The sequence below is a fragment of the Phoxinus phoxinus genome, assembly GCF_949152265.1.
Source record: "Phoxinus phoxinus genome assembly, chromosome: 2".
NCBI classification, from domain to species: Eukaryota; Metazoa; Chordata; class Actinopteri; order Cypriniformes; family Leuciscidae; genus Phoxinus; species Phoxinus phoxinus.
In genome coordinates this window covers 6,695,714-6,718,708 of record NC_136877.1, presented here as the reverse complement: position 1 = coordinate 6,718,708, position 22,995 = coordinate 6,695,714, and the positions used below count along the sequence as shown (strand labels likewise).

The window sequence follows — 22,995 nt, the reverse complement described above, 5'->3', positions numbered from 1 at the left end:
ATGAATTTATTATAAGAACAGTTAAATGGGCCATTTATTCACGGCCACTCGCTGAACATCAGCTCTGTACTCAACAGACTGACTTTATCTCAAAGCAACAGTCATACTTCTCAAAAACGTGAATAGCTACTTCTCTGAATACCTCCCTATTCCAAGGGCTTGTAGTTTTCTCATAGTCAGCTTTGGGGATGATGCTGGTTTTGTTGCAGAACTTTCACAGCATTAAGCTGTGAACCGCTGAATATATGTGATAAATCAGCATGTTTTACCCAGACTCGCGTGATACGTGGAAGTGCACGGTTTCGTTCAGTCTTTGAGATTCACGGTGCGCAGCATGTTTCCACTTGTTATGTTCCTCCATGAGGATTTGGCTCTGCTCCAGCTCTCTAGGAGCAAATCGCACAACATAAATAGAGCTAGCATTGTGGAACGCTTTTCAAGAGGATACAGGAGGGTAATATGCAATTAATGTGCAAGTTATTTTGTCATTAGCATATCTGCACAGAAATAAAATTGCATACTACGAGGAATTTGAGAAAAGACACTCCTTTCACCCCCTGAAATGAAATGTATTCACTCTCATGCTGTCTGCCGTTATTTAGAGAATCTTATGCAGCTCATCTCCATACAAAGCTTCAAAAAGGTAAAAAATACCGAAAATAGTTTTGTGCACTATATGAAGCCTTCTGAACCAACCGATGGCTTTGTTTGAGGAACGCACTGAAATTTTGTTATTCCCTGAAAATGTTCCTCCAGCTCTCGAATGACATTCCTAATTCTGTATATTTGAACTGGCGTGCTGTGCTTGATGCAATCTTTCAATGACGTCTCTTTTTCAAAGTGTACACAAAACAGTTCTGAATGCTTGAGAAATGGGGAAGATTTTTAGTGTATAAAAAGATAGCGTACGCTGCAAAAGACTTGGAATATGTGGATTAATTTTATAGTACTTTTATGGGTGATTTCAGATGGTTATCTAACTGTCCTTGTATGGGAAAGAGCTGTGTGAAAAAAAAAAAAAAAAATCTTCAAATTTCTTCTTTTGTGTTTCACAGGTAAAATAATCATTTTTGAGTGAACTATTCCACACACGGAAAAAATGTTAGTTTGCATGCTATGGACTATACTTGTTACTCAGGTCAGGTCAGTGCTAAACAGTACTTATTATAGAAATAATATACTTTTAAAATATATATTTAACAGCAAAAGGAATCTAATGTTTTTGGACAATTTATTGCAATTAAATGAAAATGTGTTTTTAAAGTGCAGTTAGACCATAAGAGTACTTTTTTGACCAACTTTGTTTTGTTTATAATTGTAATATTTAATGGACATTTGAATATTTAATTTAATATTTATATTTATATCATAACTACTTCTATTGTATTTGAAATGTGGTTAAAGTGTAAAATACTGTTATTGAAATACTGTTTTACAAACAAACAGTCGTAAGTCCGGTCGCATTTACACTCTAAAAAATGCTGGGTTGGTTTAAACCAAGTTTGGGTCAAATATGGACAAACCCAACCATTGGGTTTAAAATTTTAATTAAAGATTTTAAACCAATAAATGGGTTTGTCCATATTTGACCCAAACATGGGTTGAAATAACTTTAATTTGAACAGGCTTTTTACCAGTGTTGGGCGTAACGTTTTACAAGTGACACAAGGTTAATAATCAGATTACTTTTTTCCAGTAACTAAAGTAATGGATTACTTTTAAATTTACAACAACAACAACAACACAAAAACTTTTTCAAAGTAATGCAAGTTACTTTATTTTCCCATGAATTAACTGAGAGCTCTCCTGTCCATGTTGAGAGAAACCAGGAGTAAGTGCAGAGGCGTTGTGTGTGTGAACACAATGCTTATTGTAGTTCTACACTAAATGTGAGCCTGTATTTACTCATCTCACTTGCACAAAAAACAGATTCAGCATTACTCAAAATGAATGAATTTTCCGTCACATAAGACATAATGGTTCCCAGCCATTTAAATAATTTTCCAGATAAAAAAATGTAACGCAAAAGTAATCCATTAAAGTCTCCATTAAAAGTAAACAAATAACGCAATTAGTTCCTTTTTTAGAGAGTAATGGAATATAGTAATGCATTTACGTTTAACAGTAATTTCCCCCAACTTTTAGTTATTTTTCTGTTTCTGTTGGACTATCTACTGAAGAACAGAAAAGCACTTTGGCATTTGGAGAGTAGAAGTCCAAACTTTTAGTAATAGTTGACCCTACATCCTCACACTTAGTGTTTGGCATTGTGAAAAAAATATAAGAATGATGAGCATTTCTCACTACAATTTCTCCAGCACAAGAGCGAAGCTAAAGGAGTAAAGTTTTAATTCTTGGGCAAAAAAACTAAACAAAACTGTGTGTCCCATTGCTCAGGAGTGACATCCAATTCGTTTCCCCATTTTAACTCTCTGATGGATGAATTATAGAATCACAGGGAACAGTGAAAAATATCTTGGTTCTCTTTATTTTCTTTTTATTGTTTCTTATTTTGCTTTAGCTAAAACAAGAATATATATCAATCCAACATATATTTTGAAAAAGTTACTCACACTTGTAATGAGGTGTAATGTAAGCCAATGACAGTCTGTAGGTAAACAAAGAATATTAAAATATCATTGTGAATGTTGCATCATAACTTTTATTTTAAATATTCCTATAATATTAACATATGAAACCTGATTTAACTTGTTCATAACATATTATTTTATGAAAGTATTTTTTTTTTCTGGACCTCCTTTAATAAAACATAAATGCCATAGGAAACAACCATGGTGCTCTGCATAACGTCACACACACACTGGCTTTTAAAGATCTGATGTCTTTTACATAAAATATATATCTTCATTATATATCTTCAACCTGTCAGATAATCTCATAAAATGCACTAAAAACCATCAAAACACAATCTAAGGTCAAATTAGGTTTATGCTTGTATATTGTAAGTAAAGTCTGTATTTTCTGTTTGCCTGAGGAAGAGACTTAATCGAACATAATCGAACAAAGGGAGGCAGGGGACATCTCTGTCGAGTTCTAGTTTTGTGTCATGATTTTGTGCGGCATCCATTCATTTTAATTCTAGCTGGTCGAAACATAGAGACTGAAAACTTCTATTTGAATTTCTTTCACAAAGACTTTGTGCTGTTTTGATCCTGCGGCATGTGAGGGAAGATGATAACAGTCGCTTTTATGAAAATAAATAATGGCTCCGCCGCAATAGCCCAGAAGTGCAAGACTGTGTGTTTTTAGGCATACCACAACAATTCCAATAGTGAATACCCTCCCTCATATATATATATATACATATATATATATATATATATATATATATATATATATATATATATATATATATATATATATATACATTAATTAATTAAAACTAAATCCATAAAATGATCCCTTGATGTGAAACCTAAAAAGTGCTCTATATGAAGTGCCTGACAGAACGCTTTAAGGTTACAAAGATATAAACCACAACATGAGCGGTTAAAGGTTTTGAGGGATCCAGCATCTCTTTTGCCCCACTTGAGGAAAGTATACATAGCATGGAGATAAAAACTATTCACTCAATATAGTTTAGTTTCATTTAGGCATTGGATTTAAATGGGAGCATGGCATTGGCAGGCAGTGTTTACCATTCACAATGATTTCAGTAGCTCAGTTCTGGCCTTGAACTCACTGCGTTTCAAAGCATGGCATGAATGTGAGGGGGCGAAATACAGTCGAAATACATAAATCAAGAGAGAGGAGGCATGTATGGCTGCGATTATCATTAAACTTGCAGTGTTTATAGAGGATTTGATAACTAATGATCAGTGTTTAAAAACATACACTTGAGTTAATATGGACATGCATAATATTATAGCATTGTTAACAATGTGGTGTCCTTAACAGGAGAAATGTCTAAATATCATGGAAATGTAACATTTATTAATATTGAACTAACAAAAACTGTTTTTGTTAGTTTGTGAAAGTTTGTGACAGGGACATTAATATGCAGGGGCCAAATAGAAATACATCACTTTCTTTAAAGTCGGTTTTTAATATAATTTGACTGTCCAAAAGTGTACATTACAACAGTAATTTATCATTTTTTAAGCTAAAGTGCTATTGTCTCCATCTTGCCACAATATATTTAGCATTTATATCTTTATTATATTAAAATGCAGTTTGGAGGTGCTTTGTATTAAATTGAAAATATTAATAACCCATTACATTTCTCTCAAACATGCTTTGTTCCAACCGGGTACATTCAAAATCCTTTGGGAATGATTGAAACTCTCCGTGCAGAATACTCACTGATGGTGTTTATTTGCTCAGGTCTGATTTCAGAACATGCATGGATGACACAAGTAAACATGTTCCACATCGTTGGTTTGTTTTATTGCCATTTCTGCCAGCCGATGACTGTTCACAGACAGCAATAGTGTTGCCGGATGTGGGCCGGATGTGGGCCGGCAGGCACTATGTTTCTGTCTAGGTTCAAACTTGAGATAAATGGTTTCTCCGTGAAACCATGCAACCCAGAATGTTCCAGGTCTGGTGCTGAGAAGACTTTTGAAATAAGCTTTGTCCAAGGTCAGTTATGAGGCATGAAGGCCGAGATTTTAACTAAACTGAACATGTAAAGGTTTTCAACTTTATAAATGCATCAAAATTACAGGGAGATTTTCTAGTCATTAGTTTAAAAAAAGCAGCTCCAATGTCTTTTTGCAAAAAGAGATTTTTGCTATTCAACAAGAGAGAAAGATTGTACATGTATATAACAACGCTACAATGCATATTTGATGTTTTATGTTGCTTTTCTAACACACATGACTGACAGTGAGCTCCTCTTTGAGTGGCTTGTAAAAGTGAAGGTCCTCCACAGACTGCAAAAATAAAAAGAAAGAAAGATGAATCCACTGAACAGCTTTCTGAAATCTCCATGAACACTGCAGATGCTCTGTTTTAATTGTAGTGATGATACCGCACCTTTGCACTCGCATCCGTTTCAAACAATTCTCTCAAAGTCAAGACAGAGAAACTGAGGGTCGCACAGAGCTGAAGGCCTGAAACGATCATCATAGTGACATCCACTCCTTCACGGATCATCTAGAGTTGGGAAAGATCAGCGTGCCGGTGAATAAAAGCAATCTGACAGCAAACTCCTACACAGTGTCTCAAATCCAAGTGACTTGTCACTGTACTGAAGCCAAAGCAACTTGGAAATCTGGGAGATATAACATTTGTATTAACCCCCTTTTTTTAATATACATGAAAATGCACATTCTGAACTTAAATGGTTGTAATTCAAGAATGCTTTGGAATATAGACAAAATATTGGTCTTGTTTTAAAGAAGACATTTGGCGGATTTTTGTAGAAGGGAAATAAATTAAGAAAGTTAAACAGAAAAAAAGTTATAGAAGTTTGAGTTTATGAAAATGTACAATGTTTAAAACCTGGAGGACTCTAAAATTGCAAAAAAAAAATCAAAGGCAAAAATCTGAAGTTGTGTTTCAAATTTTAAGTTGATATTTCAAAACATGAATAAACATGAATTAAAACATGAATTAAACATTAATTAAAAAGTACTTTTAATGAATATCTCAAACTTACATGTTAACTTTGACAGTCCTAAAAAAAATACATTTTGTAAAATATTTTTTGTTTTCTCTGTCTCTCTCATATTTTCCACAGACTCCTTATAGCACCCCCTTGCCAAACCAGAAAATGAAAATTGGTTTGTGGGCCACATTCATATGTAAACAAAGACTTTAGATATACAAAGACGGCACTCATATTACTATAAATCAGAGAAAGTGCGACGCGCAATATGGTGGAATAAGTCCCGCCTTCTAAGTAAAAGAGCCAATCAGTAATTGGTGAAGTCCTTGCGCCACTGCAGCTGCCGTTAGAAGCTCCGGCTGCTTTAGAAACAGTCCAACGCTATCTCACGACCAATTCGTACGAGTGAGTACGAGGTGACTAATTCGTATGAATTTGTACAATTTGTCTAAACCCCAGTGATGAGTAGGTTTAGGGGCGGGGTCAGGGGTAGGTCATTCATACGAATTGGGACCTCCTAAAATATGTACTATTTAGCAAAAATCTTACGAATTCGTACGAGAGGTCGTATGAATACCTATGAAATAGCCACCTTGTCAAATATGTACGAATTGCAGTGAGATAGGGTTGAAACAGTCAGTGTTCTGAGACGCCCGCTTATGACTGCACACGCGCATTGGCTGATTCAGCCTGAACAATTAAATTTTTCATCATGATTTGAGCGTTATGGGATTTCATTGGTGATTTCAAATATGAAATTCACTCGTAAGCTTGGTGAACAGCTTTGGAGAATTGATGTTTCCCCAATCAAACAGATAGGATCTGTACTAGCATGACTGAAATAGCTGTCCGAGCGGTGTATCAAAGATGGCCGCCGAGTGAAATGACTTGCCTATAGCGACTTTTGGTTTGAACTATTATAACTTGAGAGTCTATGTGTGACTTGAAATTGTAACTGAAAAAAGCAAATCAATTATAAAACCTTTTAAATAAAAGAAAGGATAATTACCTGATCATAGTTCCTGTACCCATAGTGCCGAACTTCAGTACCCTGAAAGCTCATCAAGTCCCATGAATACAGTGCTAGGGCTATCATAGCCAGAACAGCACTGACTTTGTTCAACACCACAGCGACGAGACGCTGTAATACACAAATCACATCTTAAAAAAACCCTCTCCAAATCAGAGATGTCTGAATATTGAATACTATATGTGACTGTTCAAGACCTACCAGAAAATAAACGGGAATCTGAGCTGCAGAAATAGACACGATTCCAACTACAAGGAACTAAAATAAAAAGCAAAGAATTTCTTCAAATTTGTCCATCGAAAGTTCAGACAAGATTAATTACAGTATTGGAAATAAGCCAACTTCCTAATATTCTGAAAATCATCAAAATGTGAACTTTACAGTATGTTAACACAACACCCTGATTATTAATCCTGATTAACTTTGTGAAGGGACTCAATTGTATTTCACAATTTAGAAACACAAGAATAAGCAGAATGAGGAATAATTCTTACCACACCACCAAACCAAAGAAGAGTGTTAGACATCATAATGTGATCGTGTATCCCAACGCTTAAAAATAATAACCCGGCCACAATATTGAGGATTCCTGCTATAATCTGCATAATCTATGGAATAAAATAACAATTGAAACAACCGTTTGTATTGTGAAGAATCTCAAAATGTACATTATTACATATTTTGCATTGCATTGTCCAATAATCCCATTGCATCACCTTCATTGCAATTTTTCCCATGTTCCCAATGTTTTACCCATGAGTGAAAACCATTTGTAAATAAGTCAGCAGAAAAACACTTCTTTTTAACATAATATTAAGTTCATAAAGTGTGTGAAAAATATTATACAGTTTAATTACTTGTATTTCAGTGTTGAAAAATATAGAATTATTCAAAAAAAATTCAATCAGTTAATCATCATAAAACAAAAAGTCAAGACTGGAATACACTTCACGACTTATACAATCTGAAGAGATTTTAAAACACTATGGAAAGATCTGGTCTAAAGTCATGTAGTGTATTTCAGCCTTCAGTAATGTCTGTTTCAGCGTCTATCTCACCCCAAGCGCCATATAGATGCCCATCATCTTTGATTTCACATGCTGTGACATGGCACACACTGGACTGTAACACAGAGTGCCCAGGATCTGACACAGTATCGGCCATTTGCTGTTGGGGTTTGAGGTGATGGTGATCACTGTCATCCCTTCACCCTGAGACATTGACAGAGACATCCTGCAAATCTGAGTAGATAGAAAAGAGGGAGTTTAACCTTCCAACAGGTGATAATGGCCAGTCCTCTTGTGTTTACTGCTTTTAATTTTGAGGACAGCCAAAGTATATGTTTAATCAATGTATCATTACAGGCAAAGGTGCAGTTTTAATTGTAACATTTGTGGATACATCTAAACAGTTACATATGCAAGCTTGTTTCTGCCACAGAATAAAACATTTTAAAAGATAATTGCGACTTTTTAGTTTCAATTTAGCAATTTTGACTTTATTTCTCAGAATTGCAAGATATAAAGTCGCAATTGCATGTCATTAAGTCAGAATTGTGAGATAGAAACATGCAATTCTGAAAAAATAAATAAATTGCGAGTTCATTTCTCACAATTGCGGGTTTATATCTCACAATTCTGAGATAAAAAGTCAGAATTGCGAGATGTGAACGAGATACATTTATTTATTTATTCTGTGGTGGAAACAAGCTTCCATAGATACCAGACTAAACCAGCAAATTGCAATTTAGCTTTCTGTAATTCATGAATGAATTTCATTCATTCATACCTAAAAAAATAATAATATTAAGCTATTTAATCTAGCAACACTATCTGTCTATTCCTGAGTTGGTTTATTTCCTGTTTCTTGGTGCTATTCATTAGCCCTTGTGTTTCCCTTGTACTTGGCCAGTCGCTGTAACTTTTGTTTTGCCTTATTCTTTTTAATAAAACATTGAGCCTCTACCCTTTGCCTTGCTGCATGTATCCTCCCTGTCCTGGTGTTACAGAGACAGTTTAACAGAGACTAACTAACTTTACTCTGTCCGTAGTGAAAACCTTTGTTAATAAAAAATGTTCATGTTATTTCACAATGCATGTTTATGCATGCAAACAGACTGAACGTTTCTGTTACACTTTATTTCGATAGTCCACTTTAGACATTCTACTAACTTAACTTTTCAACTACATGTCAACTAACTCTCATTAGAGTATTAGTAGACTGTCAGTAGACTGTTAGGTTAGGGTTAGGTGTTAGGGTTCGGGTAAGGAGAATAAGTTGACTTGTAGTTGCCAAGTTACTCATAGTCAGTAGAATGTCTGTTTGGGGACCAACAAAATAAAGTTTTAGCAGATATTAAGCAGATAGTCTACTAATACTCTAATGACAGTTAGTTGACATTTAGCTGTAAAAGTTACTAATAGTTAGTAGAATGTCTAAAGTGGACTATCAAAATAAAGTGTTACCAAAGTTTCTTTTAGGTAGAACAAGGTGTGAAAATTCCAGTTTGCTGAAATTAGATTGCCAAGATAAAAATCTTTTATCTAATTTCACCATGACACAATTATTATTCTTTATCTACAATACATTTACAAATCATTTACAGATCGCATGAGAAAGACAGTGTTAAACTCACCTTGAATGTGACGGAGTCAGTTACAATCCAGCAAAGTTTCACACTAGTTGTCTCTGACAAACACAGAACTTGTTTTTTTCTTTCTCGACAGTGACACCCCCTTTGGATAAAAAAAAAAAAAAAAACTGTAAGAGGAATGTTGTTTGTCCAAACACACAAGCAACCCGTAGACTCCTGAGAGAAGGAAGTTACGAGAATGAAAGTCGATGACTGTGGCTGGGTGTGTTCAAAATAGTTTTCTATACCCTCATTCACTATTCCCTACATTAATCCACTTTTATAGTCCACTTGAAGGAGTGAATGAAAATGAATAAGCAAATACGAACTATGAGTACTTTTGCATAGTTTGTGCTTGCTGTAATAATAATTTGAATCTTAGCAAAATGGCAGCTCCAGTAGTAATGAAAAGATTTATCTGAAACTCTGTCACGGAAACTAAACCATAATTAAACTATTTAAAGCTCCAGTCTGTAACTTTTTTGGGTTAAAAATTATCCCAAAAAAATTTGAGCAATTACAAGCCAGTGTTAAAAGCTTGCCTTAGCTCGATTCAAAACGGTAAGCTTGTAATAATGTTTTTAATTCCAGTGGTGGTGGATTTCCGCGGGAAATTCGAGCATATCTCGGCTATTATAGGCTATATTGCGTGTGAGGATGTTGGAGGTGGAGATTTGTAGCCTTTTCTCACAGCACTTGATATAAATAAACTTTCCAATATGATGGCAGATCCAGAAAGGTACAAACGACAATCACAAGTGACGAGATTCACCCGTTGTAAAATGCAAAAGACTTCGGAGTGGCTACAGAGACTGCAACCGGCCCATGCGAAAACAAGGATATATATATCGGAAGGGCGTTTGAAAGGTGGCGTGAACTCCCTGTTTTGAAGGGTAACAAATGAATAAATGTAAAAATGTAAATTAAGGGGTTCAAAGCAGACGCAGATACGGCTTTTTTTTCTGCTGGACAGGTACGAAATTTCAACGGTTCAATTATGTAACAGTAGCGCTCTTGTTCGCTTAATTCATTCAGTTACGGAGTAGGCTACTGAAATACATGTAGTCACGCAATGCTGGTGTTGTTAACATTAACAATTTGACAACAAAGTATAATTTGCACGGTTTGACGTGATATGATATAAGTGATCGTTAGATTTGAAGGCACATTATGCAGTTTTTACGTTTTTGTCAAACAGCGACCCCTAGAGTCGCTGTGGAGTATTTGTATGTAACGTTACTGTGGTAAATACCACTCACAGAGCCGTCTCTGCACTCACGGCCTGATCCCCTGACCCTGTATACCGGTACCTGTTCAGTAGGATGGAAGCTGTAATGAATGGAAATAAGGTGTGGCCCCTTTAAAGGTAAACTATGTAACAACAATTTTTTCAAAATGTACTAAATTTATATAATGAGCGATTACATCATAAATCCATCTTCCAAACCGCGTTTTTGTCTTATCCTGAATCACTACAGTATGTCTAATAAGTGTTTAAAATGGGATCATTTTAAACTGAGTGGGACGTCAACCGCGGCGCAGTAGCTCCTGTACCTGCATGACTCGTCATATACGTAAACAGAGTAATATTCGTGTAACCCCGGCATCCTGGCCAAATTTGCCCCTTGGCCTCTGTCCATCATAATCATAATCATCCCCATATATAAACGGATTGTCTTCTATGGAAGTCAATGGCTATTATCAACTGTTTGATTACCAACGTTCTTCAAAATATCTTCTTTTGCGTTCAACTTGAGGGTGAATAAATTATGACAAAGTTTTCATTTTTGGGTGAACTATCCGTTTAAGCTCTGTGTTTTTTTTCTTCAGTTGTCTGTTAATGTTGCGTTTCGATCGTGGTTCTGTTCTGTATCCTTATTACCCTGAGTTTTGTTAAAATAAACTGAAGACTGCTGCGTTTAGATCCTGTTTCAACTTGATTTGCCACGGTGACAGTATCAGTGACATCATTTGACCTGTTTTATTTCGGTGAACTGATCAAGTTTCTGGTAAACATCCCATCCCATTGTTAACCTTGTTCTTCCACTTGAAATCACCCTCTCCCTGGACTTGCAGTCATTCTCACTCCTCTGAAGCCGTTTGTCAAGAGATCAGCTCTCTTTAGGCCGATCAACTCTTGAAAATGAGTACAAGAAGGACCTCTAACTACATGCTGATGGCTTTGTTATCCTGATCTTATCTCTCTGTTTAGCTGTCGCTCTCACTTTCTTGTATAAGTTCTCTGCTTTTGCTGAGTCTCATTAACTTAACACACCATAAACCAGCATTTCCAGAGCCACATGAATCATGACAGATGGTTGACTAAACCATATTCTGTTCGTGACTAAATCTTAAAGTCACAGAGGGAGGATAATATATCATTTAGGATGTGGAAAATGCATAATTCTTCATAAATTGCATCTTTATGTAACACAAAATACCCTGTAATGACAAACAAATCTGAGATTGTTACAGACAGCAATTAATGTTTTACGAAACTCGTTCATATCAGGATTGGTGCTGCCTGGCATTTAGGTGTTATTTAGTTCCTCTTTGTTCAATGGTTATGATGAAGTATGTCTTTCTTGTGACATTCAGAGTTGGCTTGAAGAATTACATTGTCATTTTAGTGGAACAAATACACAAAACAGATTTGGCCTTACATAATAAGCCAGGAGAGCTGACTTGACAGCGTTTCCCGGGGCCCGGGGTATCTCAGTTTATTGCATACAGTGGAGGACAATAGAATTTGACAGATTATGTGATGAGTTATAAACGTTATGTATGGGTTTTTGACACCCATCTTTGGGCATTTTGACTTCAGCTGGATCTAATTGTCCTGTTATGTGAGAAAGATCATAAAATCATGATGGGCGGTAGTTTTCTGCATGGCCATGTATGTATTTATGATAATATATGATATATGATAATATATACTTCACAAGTTCACACTCACAAATAAGTCAGATGGAATAAATGGTATGCATATTTGGCGTGCTGTCCGAGGAGAGGGCTCCGGGCTCGGTATTCGGCCCGAACCCAGAGTACTCCCCCCGTATTGCTGGTTTAGGAAGTAACCAGGCGAGTGTGAGGAGGCGGGGTGGTGGAGGGATGCTGAAAAACTGTCGAGGAACGTTGGTGAGTCGAATGAGTATTTATATAGGTCTGCACTCATGCTGATTGGATAGAAATGTTGATTACTGATTGTTGACAGCTGGTTGGAATGATGTGATAATTGGATCAATTATTTGAACGTGCTCCTCCCGAACTTTGTTTATAAAACATCATATATTATCAAATGTATTTGAATAAATGTATTAAAATTGGGGGAGGGGGGTTTGGTATACCCAATAAAATCACTATGCTATAAGGCAGAGGGTGGGCTAAGTTCTAAAAGTAACCAATAAAGTCACTTTACTGGGTATTCAATGTGTCCTGTCCTCCAATAGTGGTCTGGGTTTTGGGAGTGGTTTTAAAAGAACAACCAATCCAGTTTGAGATGAAGGATCAATAGGGGATGGAAGGCAAAAATGTGCCACAGGTGTGAAAATGTCTCCTGAAAAAAAACTTTATTAGGATTACTTGCCATGGCAACAAATGGCTAGTATGGAAGTATACGTCCACAACATACATCCGATTTGGTATCATTTCGGATGTATACAGATATATATGGACCTTGGTCCCCAAAGCACTGCCAACTGGAGGGGTAATCCACTTCTCCCATCAAAGGCCTGTAAATTATCATCCGTGCTTACGGCCAAGGCTTACAGAGCCGCCATCTCTGGCTGAACCTGGCAGATATGAGGGAGACCGACAAATACCATTTCCTCGACTCCCTGATCTCCCAGGCTAGCCTTTTTGGAGATGCGGTCGAAAACTTCTCCCAGCAGTTCTCAGCTGCACAAAAGCAGGTGGAGGCGATTAAGCACATCCTGGCCTGGCGGCCTGCAGCTCCCTTCACCCCGCCGCAGCTGCAGTCCCCCAACCTGCTCGTGACCGAGGGTGCCCACCTGTGGCTTCCTCCTCTGTTTCCTCCTCTGCTCCCACACGGTCTCAGTAGTAGCCTCCACCTAGGCCGCAGCGCAGATCAAGCCACAGGAAAGCGCAGCAGTCCGTCCCAGCCCCTGCCCGACACGCCAAGCATCAGGCCAAGCGGCGTACCTGAGACGGGCAACCCAGAGATGGAGGGAACAGTTCTTCAGGAGATGGTGATCGCACCACTCCCTCCCCCGACGGAGGGCCAAGTGGAGAATCTTTAGTTGAGTTTTATTTCTGTTCCCAAATTCCCCCAAAAAGAGCAGTTTCCTCTATCTCTGGGTCCCATTAGGGCACGGTTGGCAGTGTGCGACGCTATGCCTTGCCTCTCTCATCCTCTTCTATTGCCAGCTGAGAGCTTGTGCTGTCTGAGGACGTGATGCCTTCTCCCTGCTGAACCGTGGAGCCAGATGAGTGTTGCACCGCGCACTCAGACCCCAATCCAGGACGCTATGCCTTCCATTCCACTGCCAGTTGTTTCCTATAGTGAGCCTACTCGCACAGATAAAGTGGAAAGTCAGGGAGGACGAGGAACAGGTCTTGCTAGTTGCACCCTACTGGCCAAACAGGACCTGGTTCCCAGAACTCATGCTCATTGCGACAGTCCCTCCCTGGTGCAGTCTTCTGAAGAAGGACCTGTTTTCTCAGAGACGGGGCACCCTTATGGCACACGCATCCGGACCTCTGGAACCTCCACGTGTGGTTGTTGGTCCGGACTTGGGAGGACTTAGGTGATCTACCCCCTGCGGTAGATGAGACACGCTTATGCCTTGAAGGGGAACCTGTTCATCGAATGGAGCTCTTACAGCACATCATGATGCAGTACATGTTAAGTCTGTGGGAAAGCGTGACCTGATCATAATGTTCCTGAGGGGCGTGAGGAGGCTTAATCCTCCCCGCCCTCAACTTGTACCCTCTTGTACCCTCTTGGTTACCCTCTTAGCAGCCTTACAGATAGAGCCCTTTGCGGTCTGTAGAGCTTAAAATCCTGTCTCTTCAGTTGGCGCTCCTGACTGCATTCGCTTCTGTTAAGAGCGTAGGGGACCTGCAAGCATTTTTGGTCAATGAATCGTGCCTAGAATCGTGCCAACTCTCACGAGATCCTGGCCCAGATATGTGCCCAAGGTTTCTATTACTCCCTTCAAGGACCAGATGGTGAACCTGCAAGCGCTGCCACTGGAGAAGGCGAACCCAGCCCTTGCTTTGCTCTGTCCCGTCCACGCTTTGCACCTGTACATGGACCGAACGCAGAGCTTCAGGACCTTAGACCATCTTTTTGTCTGCTATTGAGGCCAGCAGAAGGGAAAGGCTGTCTCTAAGCAGAGGTTGGATACCATCGACTTGGTGTACCAGACCCTGGGGGTGAGTGTTCACTCTACTAGGGATGTTGCTTCATCCTGGGCACCGACGCATTGGTGCCTCGCTGGCAGACATCTACAGAGCTGCTTGCTGGGCGACACCTAACAGGTTTGTGAGATTTTATAATCTTGTGTAGAGCCTGTGTACTTGTTTCCAGTAGTAATTACCAGAGGTGTGGACTCGAGTCATGTGACTTGGACTCGAGTCAGACTCGAGTCATGAATTTGATGACTTCAGACTCGACTCGACAAAATGTACAAAGACTTGCAACTCGACTTGGACTTTAACATCAATGACTCGTGACTTCACTTGGACTTGCGCCTTTTGACTCGAGAAGACTTGCTACAGAAAACTGGGGAAAAAAATGTTCACACGGCCGCGCCGCTCTCTGTTTATCTGCATCTGTGAAAAAAAAGTGCACCACCTGAATGCATGCAGAGAGCGCGCGCGCTGCCTGCACAACATCCAATCACTGTAGTCCCACGTTGTTTTGAAAGACAACCGATGAAGCGCAACAAGCAACAACGCGCCAGTTGGCAAAAGGAACAAATAAGTCGTCGTAAAAACAAATGATTTAGATCAGTGGACAGGGCGCATATGAACGAGCAGAGACAGAGGAGCTCCAGTCGCGCGCGCGCGCGCGCTCACTGTCTTCAAACAACACGAGCGCTGTATGCTCTCTCTCCCTCGCGCATATCAATATACGATAGTAAAAGGTAGGAAGACCGATTGTGTTTTATAGATCAGTAGTTTGCTCAAAGAGTGTTTGATTAGTTAGCAAGTAGCCTACATGTTCAGGAAAGCAATAATACAAATAGTATAGGTTAATGTAACGGTAAACGGACTCTGCACGAAGCTCTTTTGAAGCTGTCAAATGGTGTTGCTATTGGACACTTAATTGTGATTATTGCTGCTCTGAGGTTTCTTATAGGCTACTGTTAAATCGTTGCTGTTGTTCTTGAAGAAGCATTTACTCTTGCCTCGGAGAAAACAACACGGGAATAGCGACAATTGTGCATATAAATTACTACATATGGCTTGTATTACAGCCTGTCGGCAATTTCTACATCCTTTTGTGAACGTCGTTTTACACTTGTATGCTGCACAGCGGGTCATCTTAAAAGTGCTGTCGGAGCTACCAATCTCTGTATATAACGGCCGTCGGTGCCCTCTGCTGGTAGGGAATTGTAAGATGGCCGCTCGAACACTTCCGGTGGCAGTTTAGAACGTCATGAGCTATCCAGTCATTAGTGACCGTAACTTACTAGCTGCTGCATATTTACTGTATCAACGAGATGAGGCAGCAGTAGACCTGCAAATACAAGCATTTTTTGTGAATTTTTTTACTGTATTTGATTAATGTCATTGTATAAAAAGAGGTTTAAATAAATACAAATCTTACAGACATACATGATTTGTATACATTTTATTTCTGTGCTAAGAGGACTTGAAATGACTCGAAACTAAAATGGTAGGACTTTGGACTCGACTTGAGACTTGTTGGCTTTGACTTTTGACTCGACTCGGGACTTGCCTCATCTTTGACTCGACATGACTCGGGACTCGAGGGCAAAGACTTGAGACTTACTTGTGACTTGCATAACAATGACTTTGTCCCACCTCTGGTAATTACCCTCCTAAGGATCGGATACATGCACTCATCTTGATCCTTAGGTGAGTTCCCCACCTGGCGAAGCCTGGACAGAGTTCCTTCCAGCACCCTGCGGCAGTCAGACGCGGCGGAGACGTCCGACACCAAGCCTAACACTCGTAAGTACGCCCGTAAGTACAATAAGGCATGCTTTCCCAATGTATACCCACTCCGCAGGGCAAGGCGCCTGATGCACATCTCGCACGCCAATGTGCAAGTTTAGTTTACACTCGAAGGTGATTGGGCTCTCAGGCGAGATCACAATTTGTCAGTTCAGTTCTGATGTAAAGTCTCTGTTCCCTCCTTCAGGGAACGGGAGTTACATTAGTAACCTAGGCAACCTTCACCCCTCACCACACTATTGTTTTTCTCAAGTGAAAATTAAAACGTCTAGACACTTTAGAAAATGTATTATTGTGGATGTGGCATTAGATTAACATCATGCAAATAAAATATTGAAGACACAATCACACTGTACACATGAAGTAGCCTAACCTGATGAACCAGTTCATTTAAACTAAAGATTTGTGTTGACACAAGGAAAGAGATTAGTTTATGCCACAGAAACTCAAAATATGATGTAATCTGAACTACGTTTGTGAACCTAAGCTGATTTTTTTTATATGAAAAGTTGTGATAACAAATTATGATTTTCTTTTTTTACAGTGAGACATCACTCAGTCAATGCACTCATTTAAACTGCTGAATGACAGAGACAGAGAAACATAATTTATTTATTTTATTCTACTAAATAATTACCAAGCAGTTGACTGTGACATTTATAGCCTTAGAGTAAAGGGACGTGTTTTTTTGACGTCACTTTGAATTATAGAAAGTGGCAAATTAATAGGTTCATGTTCTTTCATGTTTTTAAAATATATATATACAGGGAAGATTACACATATTGAAAATCTAGACAATTACAGTAATATAAGGTTTGTCTATATTCTAAATGTATAGTAATTAATACAATATTCAGGGATTGACTTGATAGGTAGTGTAGAACCTATTGAATGTACTGTATTGTGCCTGCCTACCCTAGTATACAAACATTCATGGTAGATGTTATATATTGTAATAACTGACATGGCTAGCATGCTAAAGTGCACTATTGCTATAGTTATCTATCACAGGAACTTAAATATATTAGGTTAGTTCAACAAAACATTATGGGTCCTATTTTAACGATCTGAAACGCAAGTGTCAAATCGCAAAGTGCATTGCCCAAAAAGGTTTGAAGTAGCCTCATTATTCGTAGGTGTGGTTTGGGCGTAACGTGAAATAAACCAATCAGAGCGTCATCTCACACTCCCTTTAAGAGCAGACGCGCTTGTTCCATGGCGTATTGATATTATAACGGCGGATTTGCCAGGCGCGGTTCACGGTCGAGGAGACCAACGATCTCGCCAGGGTTGTAAAACACAGAGATGTAACATTGGGGATGATGGGAGAAACCCACCCAAATTAGCTTCGGTTAAACAGGCGTATAATTTGGGTAAATGGGTAGCCTAATCTAGATTTTTTTTTTTTACCTAGATAGATTTTTTTCACATCTTCAGGGACACAACAATGATTTCCCTCGTGTGTTAATATTTTTCCTTGTAATAATGTATGATTTGCAAAAATGAAAACGTACTCGGTTACTAACGTAACGTCTCGGTTACGGATGTAACCCTCGTTCCCTGAGTAGGGAACGGAGACGTTACGTCGAAATGACGACGAATGGGGTTCGCTTAGAAGCCTATCCTCTTCGAATATTAATAAAACGAGCCAATGGCAAGCAAATGCCATGGGTCTGCTGAATTTGCATAGCGTAACTCCGCCCCACAGTGTGGGTATATAAGGAAGTGAGCCGGCAACATGCAGATATGTTTCTTCGCTGAAGGAGCCAAGCTGAACTCAGGCTGTTCCAGCGGTACAGCGGAAGTGGCAGGAAGACGTAACGTCTCCGTTCCCTACTCAGGGAACGAGGGTTACATCCGTAACCGAGACGTTCCCTTTCGTAGTCACTTCGAGTTACGTCGAAATGACGACGAATGGGGTTCCCAGTCCAATCACGCCACCTCGGCTGTCTTCCAGTGCCCTGCGTAAGTCTGAGCTCCCTGTCGTGAGACTAGCACGGACGAAGGACTCCTACTTAACACAGGAATACCAAGGTACACTGGGAAGCATATCACAGTGGAATATGCAATCAGTGCCCGCCCGAAGGGGGGGGGACTTAAGAAAACACATATGACCCGGAGGGGGGAGCATACGGAGAACACTGGGGTGTCCAGCCCGTAGGGTGGAGTATTTCAACCCCAGGGGTGGCAGACTGGCTTGCCAAGGGAAAGACACATGCTCGAAGGAGGCTTACAGTGGAAATACACACGTGGGGGTCGCCCAGCGGGGGAACCATGCACATGGTGGCACCTAGCCAACGCGAAAGCTGCCGGAGGCATAACTCTGGCGTTGACGTCAACAGCGCTGGAGGAACTCAGGGCTTATCAGGCTCACCTGAGGAGAATATCGCACGTATCCAGTCCGTGGAGTGGAATGGCGAGCAAGCGAAGACACCTGAGCGGGTCCTAGCACCGGCTGGTTGAAGCGAGTACTCGGGAGGACACTGGCTCCACTCGGAGATTGTAGAATTCACGTGAGAAAAGGCCGGCCCGAAATTCCAGGCACGCTTCGTCTACAGAAAATGCGTGCAGGTCCCCTACCCTCTTGATGGAGGCCAGAGCAACCAGGAGCGCTGTCTTAATTGACAGGAACTTAAGCTCCACTGATTGCAGAGGCTCAAAGGGAGCACTCTGCAGGGCAGTTAGTACCACTGAGAGGTCCCAAGAGGGAACGAGAGGAGGGCGAGGAGGCTGTAGTCTCCTCGCTCCTCTCAGGAACCTGATGACCAGGTCGTGCTTTCCCACGGACTTACCATCAACTGCGTCGTGATGTGCGGCGATAGCGGCAACATATACTTTCAGGGTGGAGGGAGACAGCCTTCGCTCCAACCCATCCTGCAGGAAGGAAAGCACGACACTGATCGGGCATGATCTGGGGTCTTCTGAGTGAGAAGAGCACCAAGAGACGAAGAGGTTCCACTTCAACGCGTAGGCATGTCTAGTGGACGACGCTCTAGCGGAAGTGATGGTAGCCACCACCGCTGGTGGTAGGGTACTCAAACCTGCCTCGTCCCGTCCAGGAGCCACACGTGGAGGTTCCAGAGATCGGGACGAGGGTGCCAAAGGGTGCCCCGTCCCTGAGAAAGGAGGTCCTTCCTCAGAGGAATTGGCCAGGGAGGTGCTGTCGCGAGGAGTACAAGTTCGGAGAACCAGGTTCGGGTGGGCCAGTGCGGCGCAACCAATATGACCTGCTCCTCGTCCTCCCTGATCTTGCACAGGGTCTGTGCAAGAAGGCTCACTGGGGGAAACGCATACTTGCGGAGGCCCCGGGGCCAGCTGTGCGCCAGAGCGTCCGTGCCGAGCGTGCCCTCGGTCAGGGAGTAAAACTGGGCGCAGTGGGACGAGTCGTGGGAGGCAAACAGGTCTACCTGTGCGTCCCCGAACTGATCCCAAATCAGCTGGACCGCCTGGGGATGGAGTCTCCATTCTCCAGGAAGAGGCTGAAGCCGTGAGAGCTCGTCGGCTGCACAGTTCAGGTGTCCCGGAATATAAATGGCTCGAAGCGACCTCAGATGCTTCTGACTCCATAAGAGGAGGTGGCGGGCGAGTTGCGACATACGGCGGGAGCGTAGACCACCTTGTCGGTTGATGTACGCTACTGTCGCGGTATTGTCTGATCGGACTAGTACGTGCTGGTTCTTGAGCAGCGCCCGGAAGCGGTGCAGAGCGAGACGTACTGCCAGCAACTCGAGGCAATTGACATGCCATAGGCGGTGGGGTCCTGTCCAGGAGCCCGCGGCAGCATGTCCATTGCACATGGCACCCCAGCCCGTGGAGGAGGCATCCGTTGACACAACAACATGCCTGGAAACTCGTTCTAAGGGCACTCCGGCCCGTAGAAAGCTGAGGTTCGTCCACGGGGAGAAGGTCTGACGGCAGGTCGGAGTAACTGGAACTCGGAGCTTGCCCTGGTGCCATGCCCACCTCGGGACTCGATCGTGAAGCCAGTGCTGAAGCGGTCTCATATGAAGCAATCCGAGCGGCGTTACCGCGGCTGCAGATGCCATATGCCCCAGGAGCCTCTGAAAAAGTTTCAGTGGAACCGCACTCTTGCTCTGGATTTGTCTCAGGCAAGTCAGCAGTGACTGCGCGCGCTCGCTCGTAAGCTGCGCGCACATGGCGACCGAGTCGATTTCCATACCGAGAAAAGAGATCCTCTGCACGGGGCAAAGTTTGCTCTTCTCCCAGTTGACCCGAAGGCCCAGACGGACTAGGTGCCGGAGCACTAGGTCCCTGTGTTCGCAAACCTGGTCCCGAGAGTGAGCTAGGATTAGCCAGTCGTCGAGATAATTCAGGATGCGAACCCCGTGTTGCCGTAGCGGCACAAGGGCTGCCTCGACGACCTTCGTGAAGACGCGAGGAGACAGGGCCAGCCCGAATGGGAGGACCGCGTACTGGTATGCCTGCCCCTCGAAAGCAAACCGTAGAAACGGCCTGTGTCGAGGAAGAATGGAGACATGAAAGTAGGCGTCCTTCAGGTCGATCGCTGCAAACCAATCCTGTGGCTGCACACATTCGAAAATGCGCTTGGCCGTGAGCATCTTGAACGGAAGCCTGTGAAGGGAACGGTTCAAGACGCGCAGATCCAGGATTGGTCGTAACCCACCGGTTTTCTTGGGGACAATGAAGTAGGGGCTGTAGAAGCCGGACCTCATTGCGGCTGGAGGGACAGTCTCGATCGCACCCTTCGCCAGCAGGGTGGCGACCTCCGCTCTCATGACAGGGGCATTGCCACCGACCATAGTGAAGCGGACTCCCCTGAAGCGGGGAGGAGACCGCGCGAACTGAATCGCATAGCCGAGCCTGATGGTCCGCGCGAGCCAGCGGGACAGGTTGGGAAGCTCTAACCAGGCTCCCAAGGACTGTGCCAGCGGGGTCATGCGGACGACAGACGTCCCCGCGGGGGTGCAGCGAAGCGGAATGACCGGCCCGGACGTGGGTGGCATAGCGGCCCGGTGTGGGGGCACGGTCATTAGCCGCGTCCTGCCAGAGGGAGCCAGGGAAGGACCAGCGTTCCACGGGGGCGTGCTCTGGCAGGGGTCTGGCGACAGAAGGGGATGAGAGCGGCGGGGCCCGTGGGCGGCGCGCACTGTCATTCCCTTCTGGGGGCTCAGAGATGGGGATATCAGTTCTTTCTTTAACCACATTAGGGTGCTGCCCACCCGTGGGTGAGCAGCGGGGAGTGGAGAACAAAGGATTCTCCCCCGGCCCTCCACCGGGGGAAGGAGTGGTCCTGCTACCATCTCCTGAGAAGAACTGATGGCCATCTCTGAGCAGCCCGTCTCAGGAGCGCCGCTTGGCCTGGCGTTTAGCGGGGCGCGGGGCTGGAGAGGGCTGGGGCGCCTGCCTGCGGCGTCCTCCACGACGCGGCCCGGGTGAAGGCTGCTGCTGGGGCCGTGCGGGAGGGGCGGGAGCCGCGGGAGGGCGCCCTCGGCGGCGAGCAGGCTGAGGCGTCTGAACCGACGGCTGGGTGGAGGCAGCAGCGGGCCGTCGGGGCAGAATATGACGAATAGCCTCAGTCTGCTTCTGGGCGGTTGAAAACTGTTGGGCAAAATCTTCAACCGCTCCGCCGAAGAGGCCAGCCTGGGATATGGGGGCGTCAAGCAGACGAGTCCGCTCAGCGTCCCTCATATCGGCCAGGTTGAGCCAGAGGTGTCTCTCCTGGACCACACTAGTGGACATCACCTGGCCCAGGGAGCGTGCGGTCACTTTCGTCGCCCGGAGAGCGAGGTCAGTGGCGGCACGCAGCTCATTGAAGAGCCCTGGGTCAGTCCTCCCCTCGTGCATGTCCCTGAGCATCTGGGCCTGGTAGACCTGCAGAGTGGCCATGGCATGCAATGAGGCGGCTGCCTGCCCCGCAGCTCTATAGGTCTTCGCCACCAGGGTCGACGAAAACCTACAGGCCTTGGAGGGGTGCTTAGGATCACCACGGGAAGAAGCACTCTGTGGACACAGTTGCATCGCAACAGAGCGTTCAACCATAGGCACCCCAGTGTACCCGTAAACAGCCGCCTGATCGAGAGGAGGAAAGGCGGAGGAGGTCGCCGAGCGATCACGGGAAGACAAGGGTGCCTTCCAGGACCTCGAGACCTCCTCATGCACATCCGGGAAGAAAGGCATTGGGGTTGGACGCCGACGTGAATCGGCGGCCGCGCCCAAAAACCAATCGTCCAGACGCGAGCGCTCGGGGCAGGGTGGCGGATTGCACTCTAACCCGATGCTCGCGGCTGCCCGGGAAAGCATGGCCGTCAGCTCGGGATCAGGATCGGGCAATGCTGACGCGCCCGGAGGCGGCAGCACAGCCGACCCCTCATCTCCCGAGGACTCCTGCCCACCTTGTGATGCTGTGATCGACATAGCATCGTCATTAGGAGCGCCAGACGGCGCACTCGGTCCGCCGCCGACCGTTGGCCGGGACTGATCGAGCGCATCATCTGGTCGGCTCGCGGGTTGCGGCACTTGAGAGGGGGATGTGGCCCGAGGACGAATCGTCGGTTGTTGTTGCCACACCGTCACCCTCAGGTCACCCTGGCCACCAGCCGAAGTACCAGCTCT

General features: G+C 43.4%; 1 protein-coding gene across 1 annotated transcript in view; it reads right to left on the bottom strand.

Moving 5' to 3' along the window:
• Window positions 1-3,782: 3,782 nt before the first annotated feature.
• Window positions 3,783-22,995, bottom strand: part of tmem176l.3b (transmembrane protein 176l.3b) — a 43,614-nt gene continuing 24,401 nt past the window's right edge. Inside the window, exons 2-8 of the mRNA XM_079591641.1 lie at window positions 9,238-9,337; window positions 7,661-7,843; window positions 7,097-7,210; window positions 6,804-6,860; window positions 6,582-6,713; window positions 4,999-5,118; window positions 3,783-4,895 (exon numbers count right to left, since the gene is read on the bottom strand). Coding sequence (XP_079447767.1) covers window positions 4,830-4,895; window positions 4,999-5,118; window positions 6,582-6,713; window positions 6,804-6,860; window positions 7,097-7,210; window positions 7,661-7,843; window positions 9,238-9,337 — 772 coding nt within the window. The 3' untranslated portion in view covers window positions 3,783-4,829. The remainder of the gene's footprint in view (window positions 4,896-4,998; window positions 5,119-6,581; window positions 6,714-6,803; window positions 6,861-7,096; window positions 7,211-7,660; window positions 7,844-9,237; window positions 9,338-22,995) is intronic.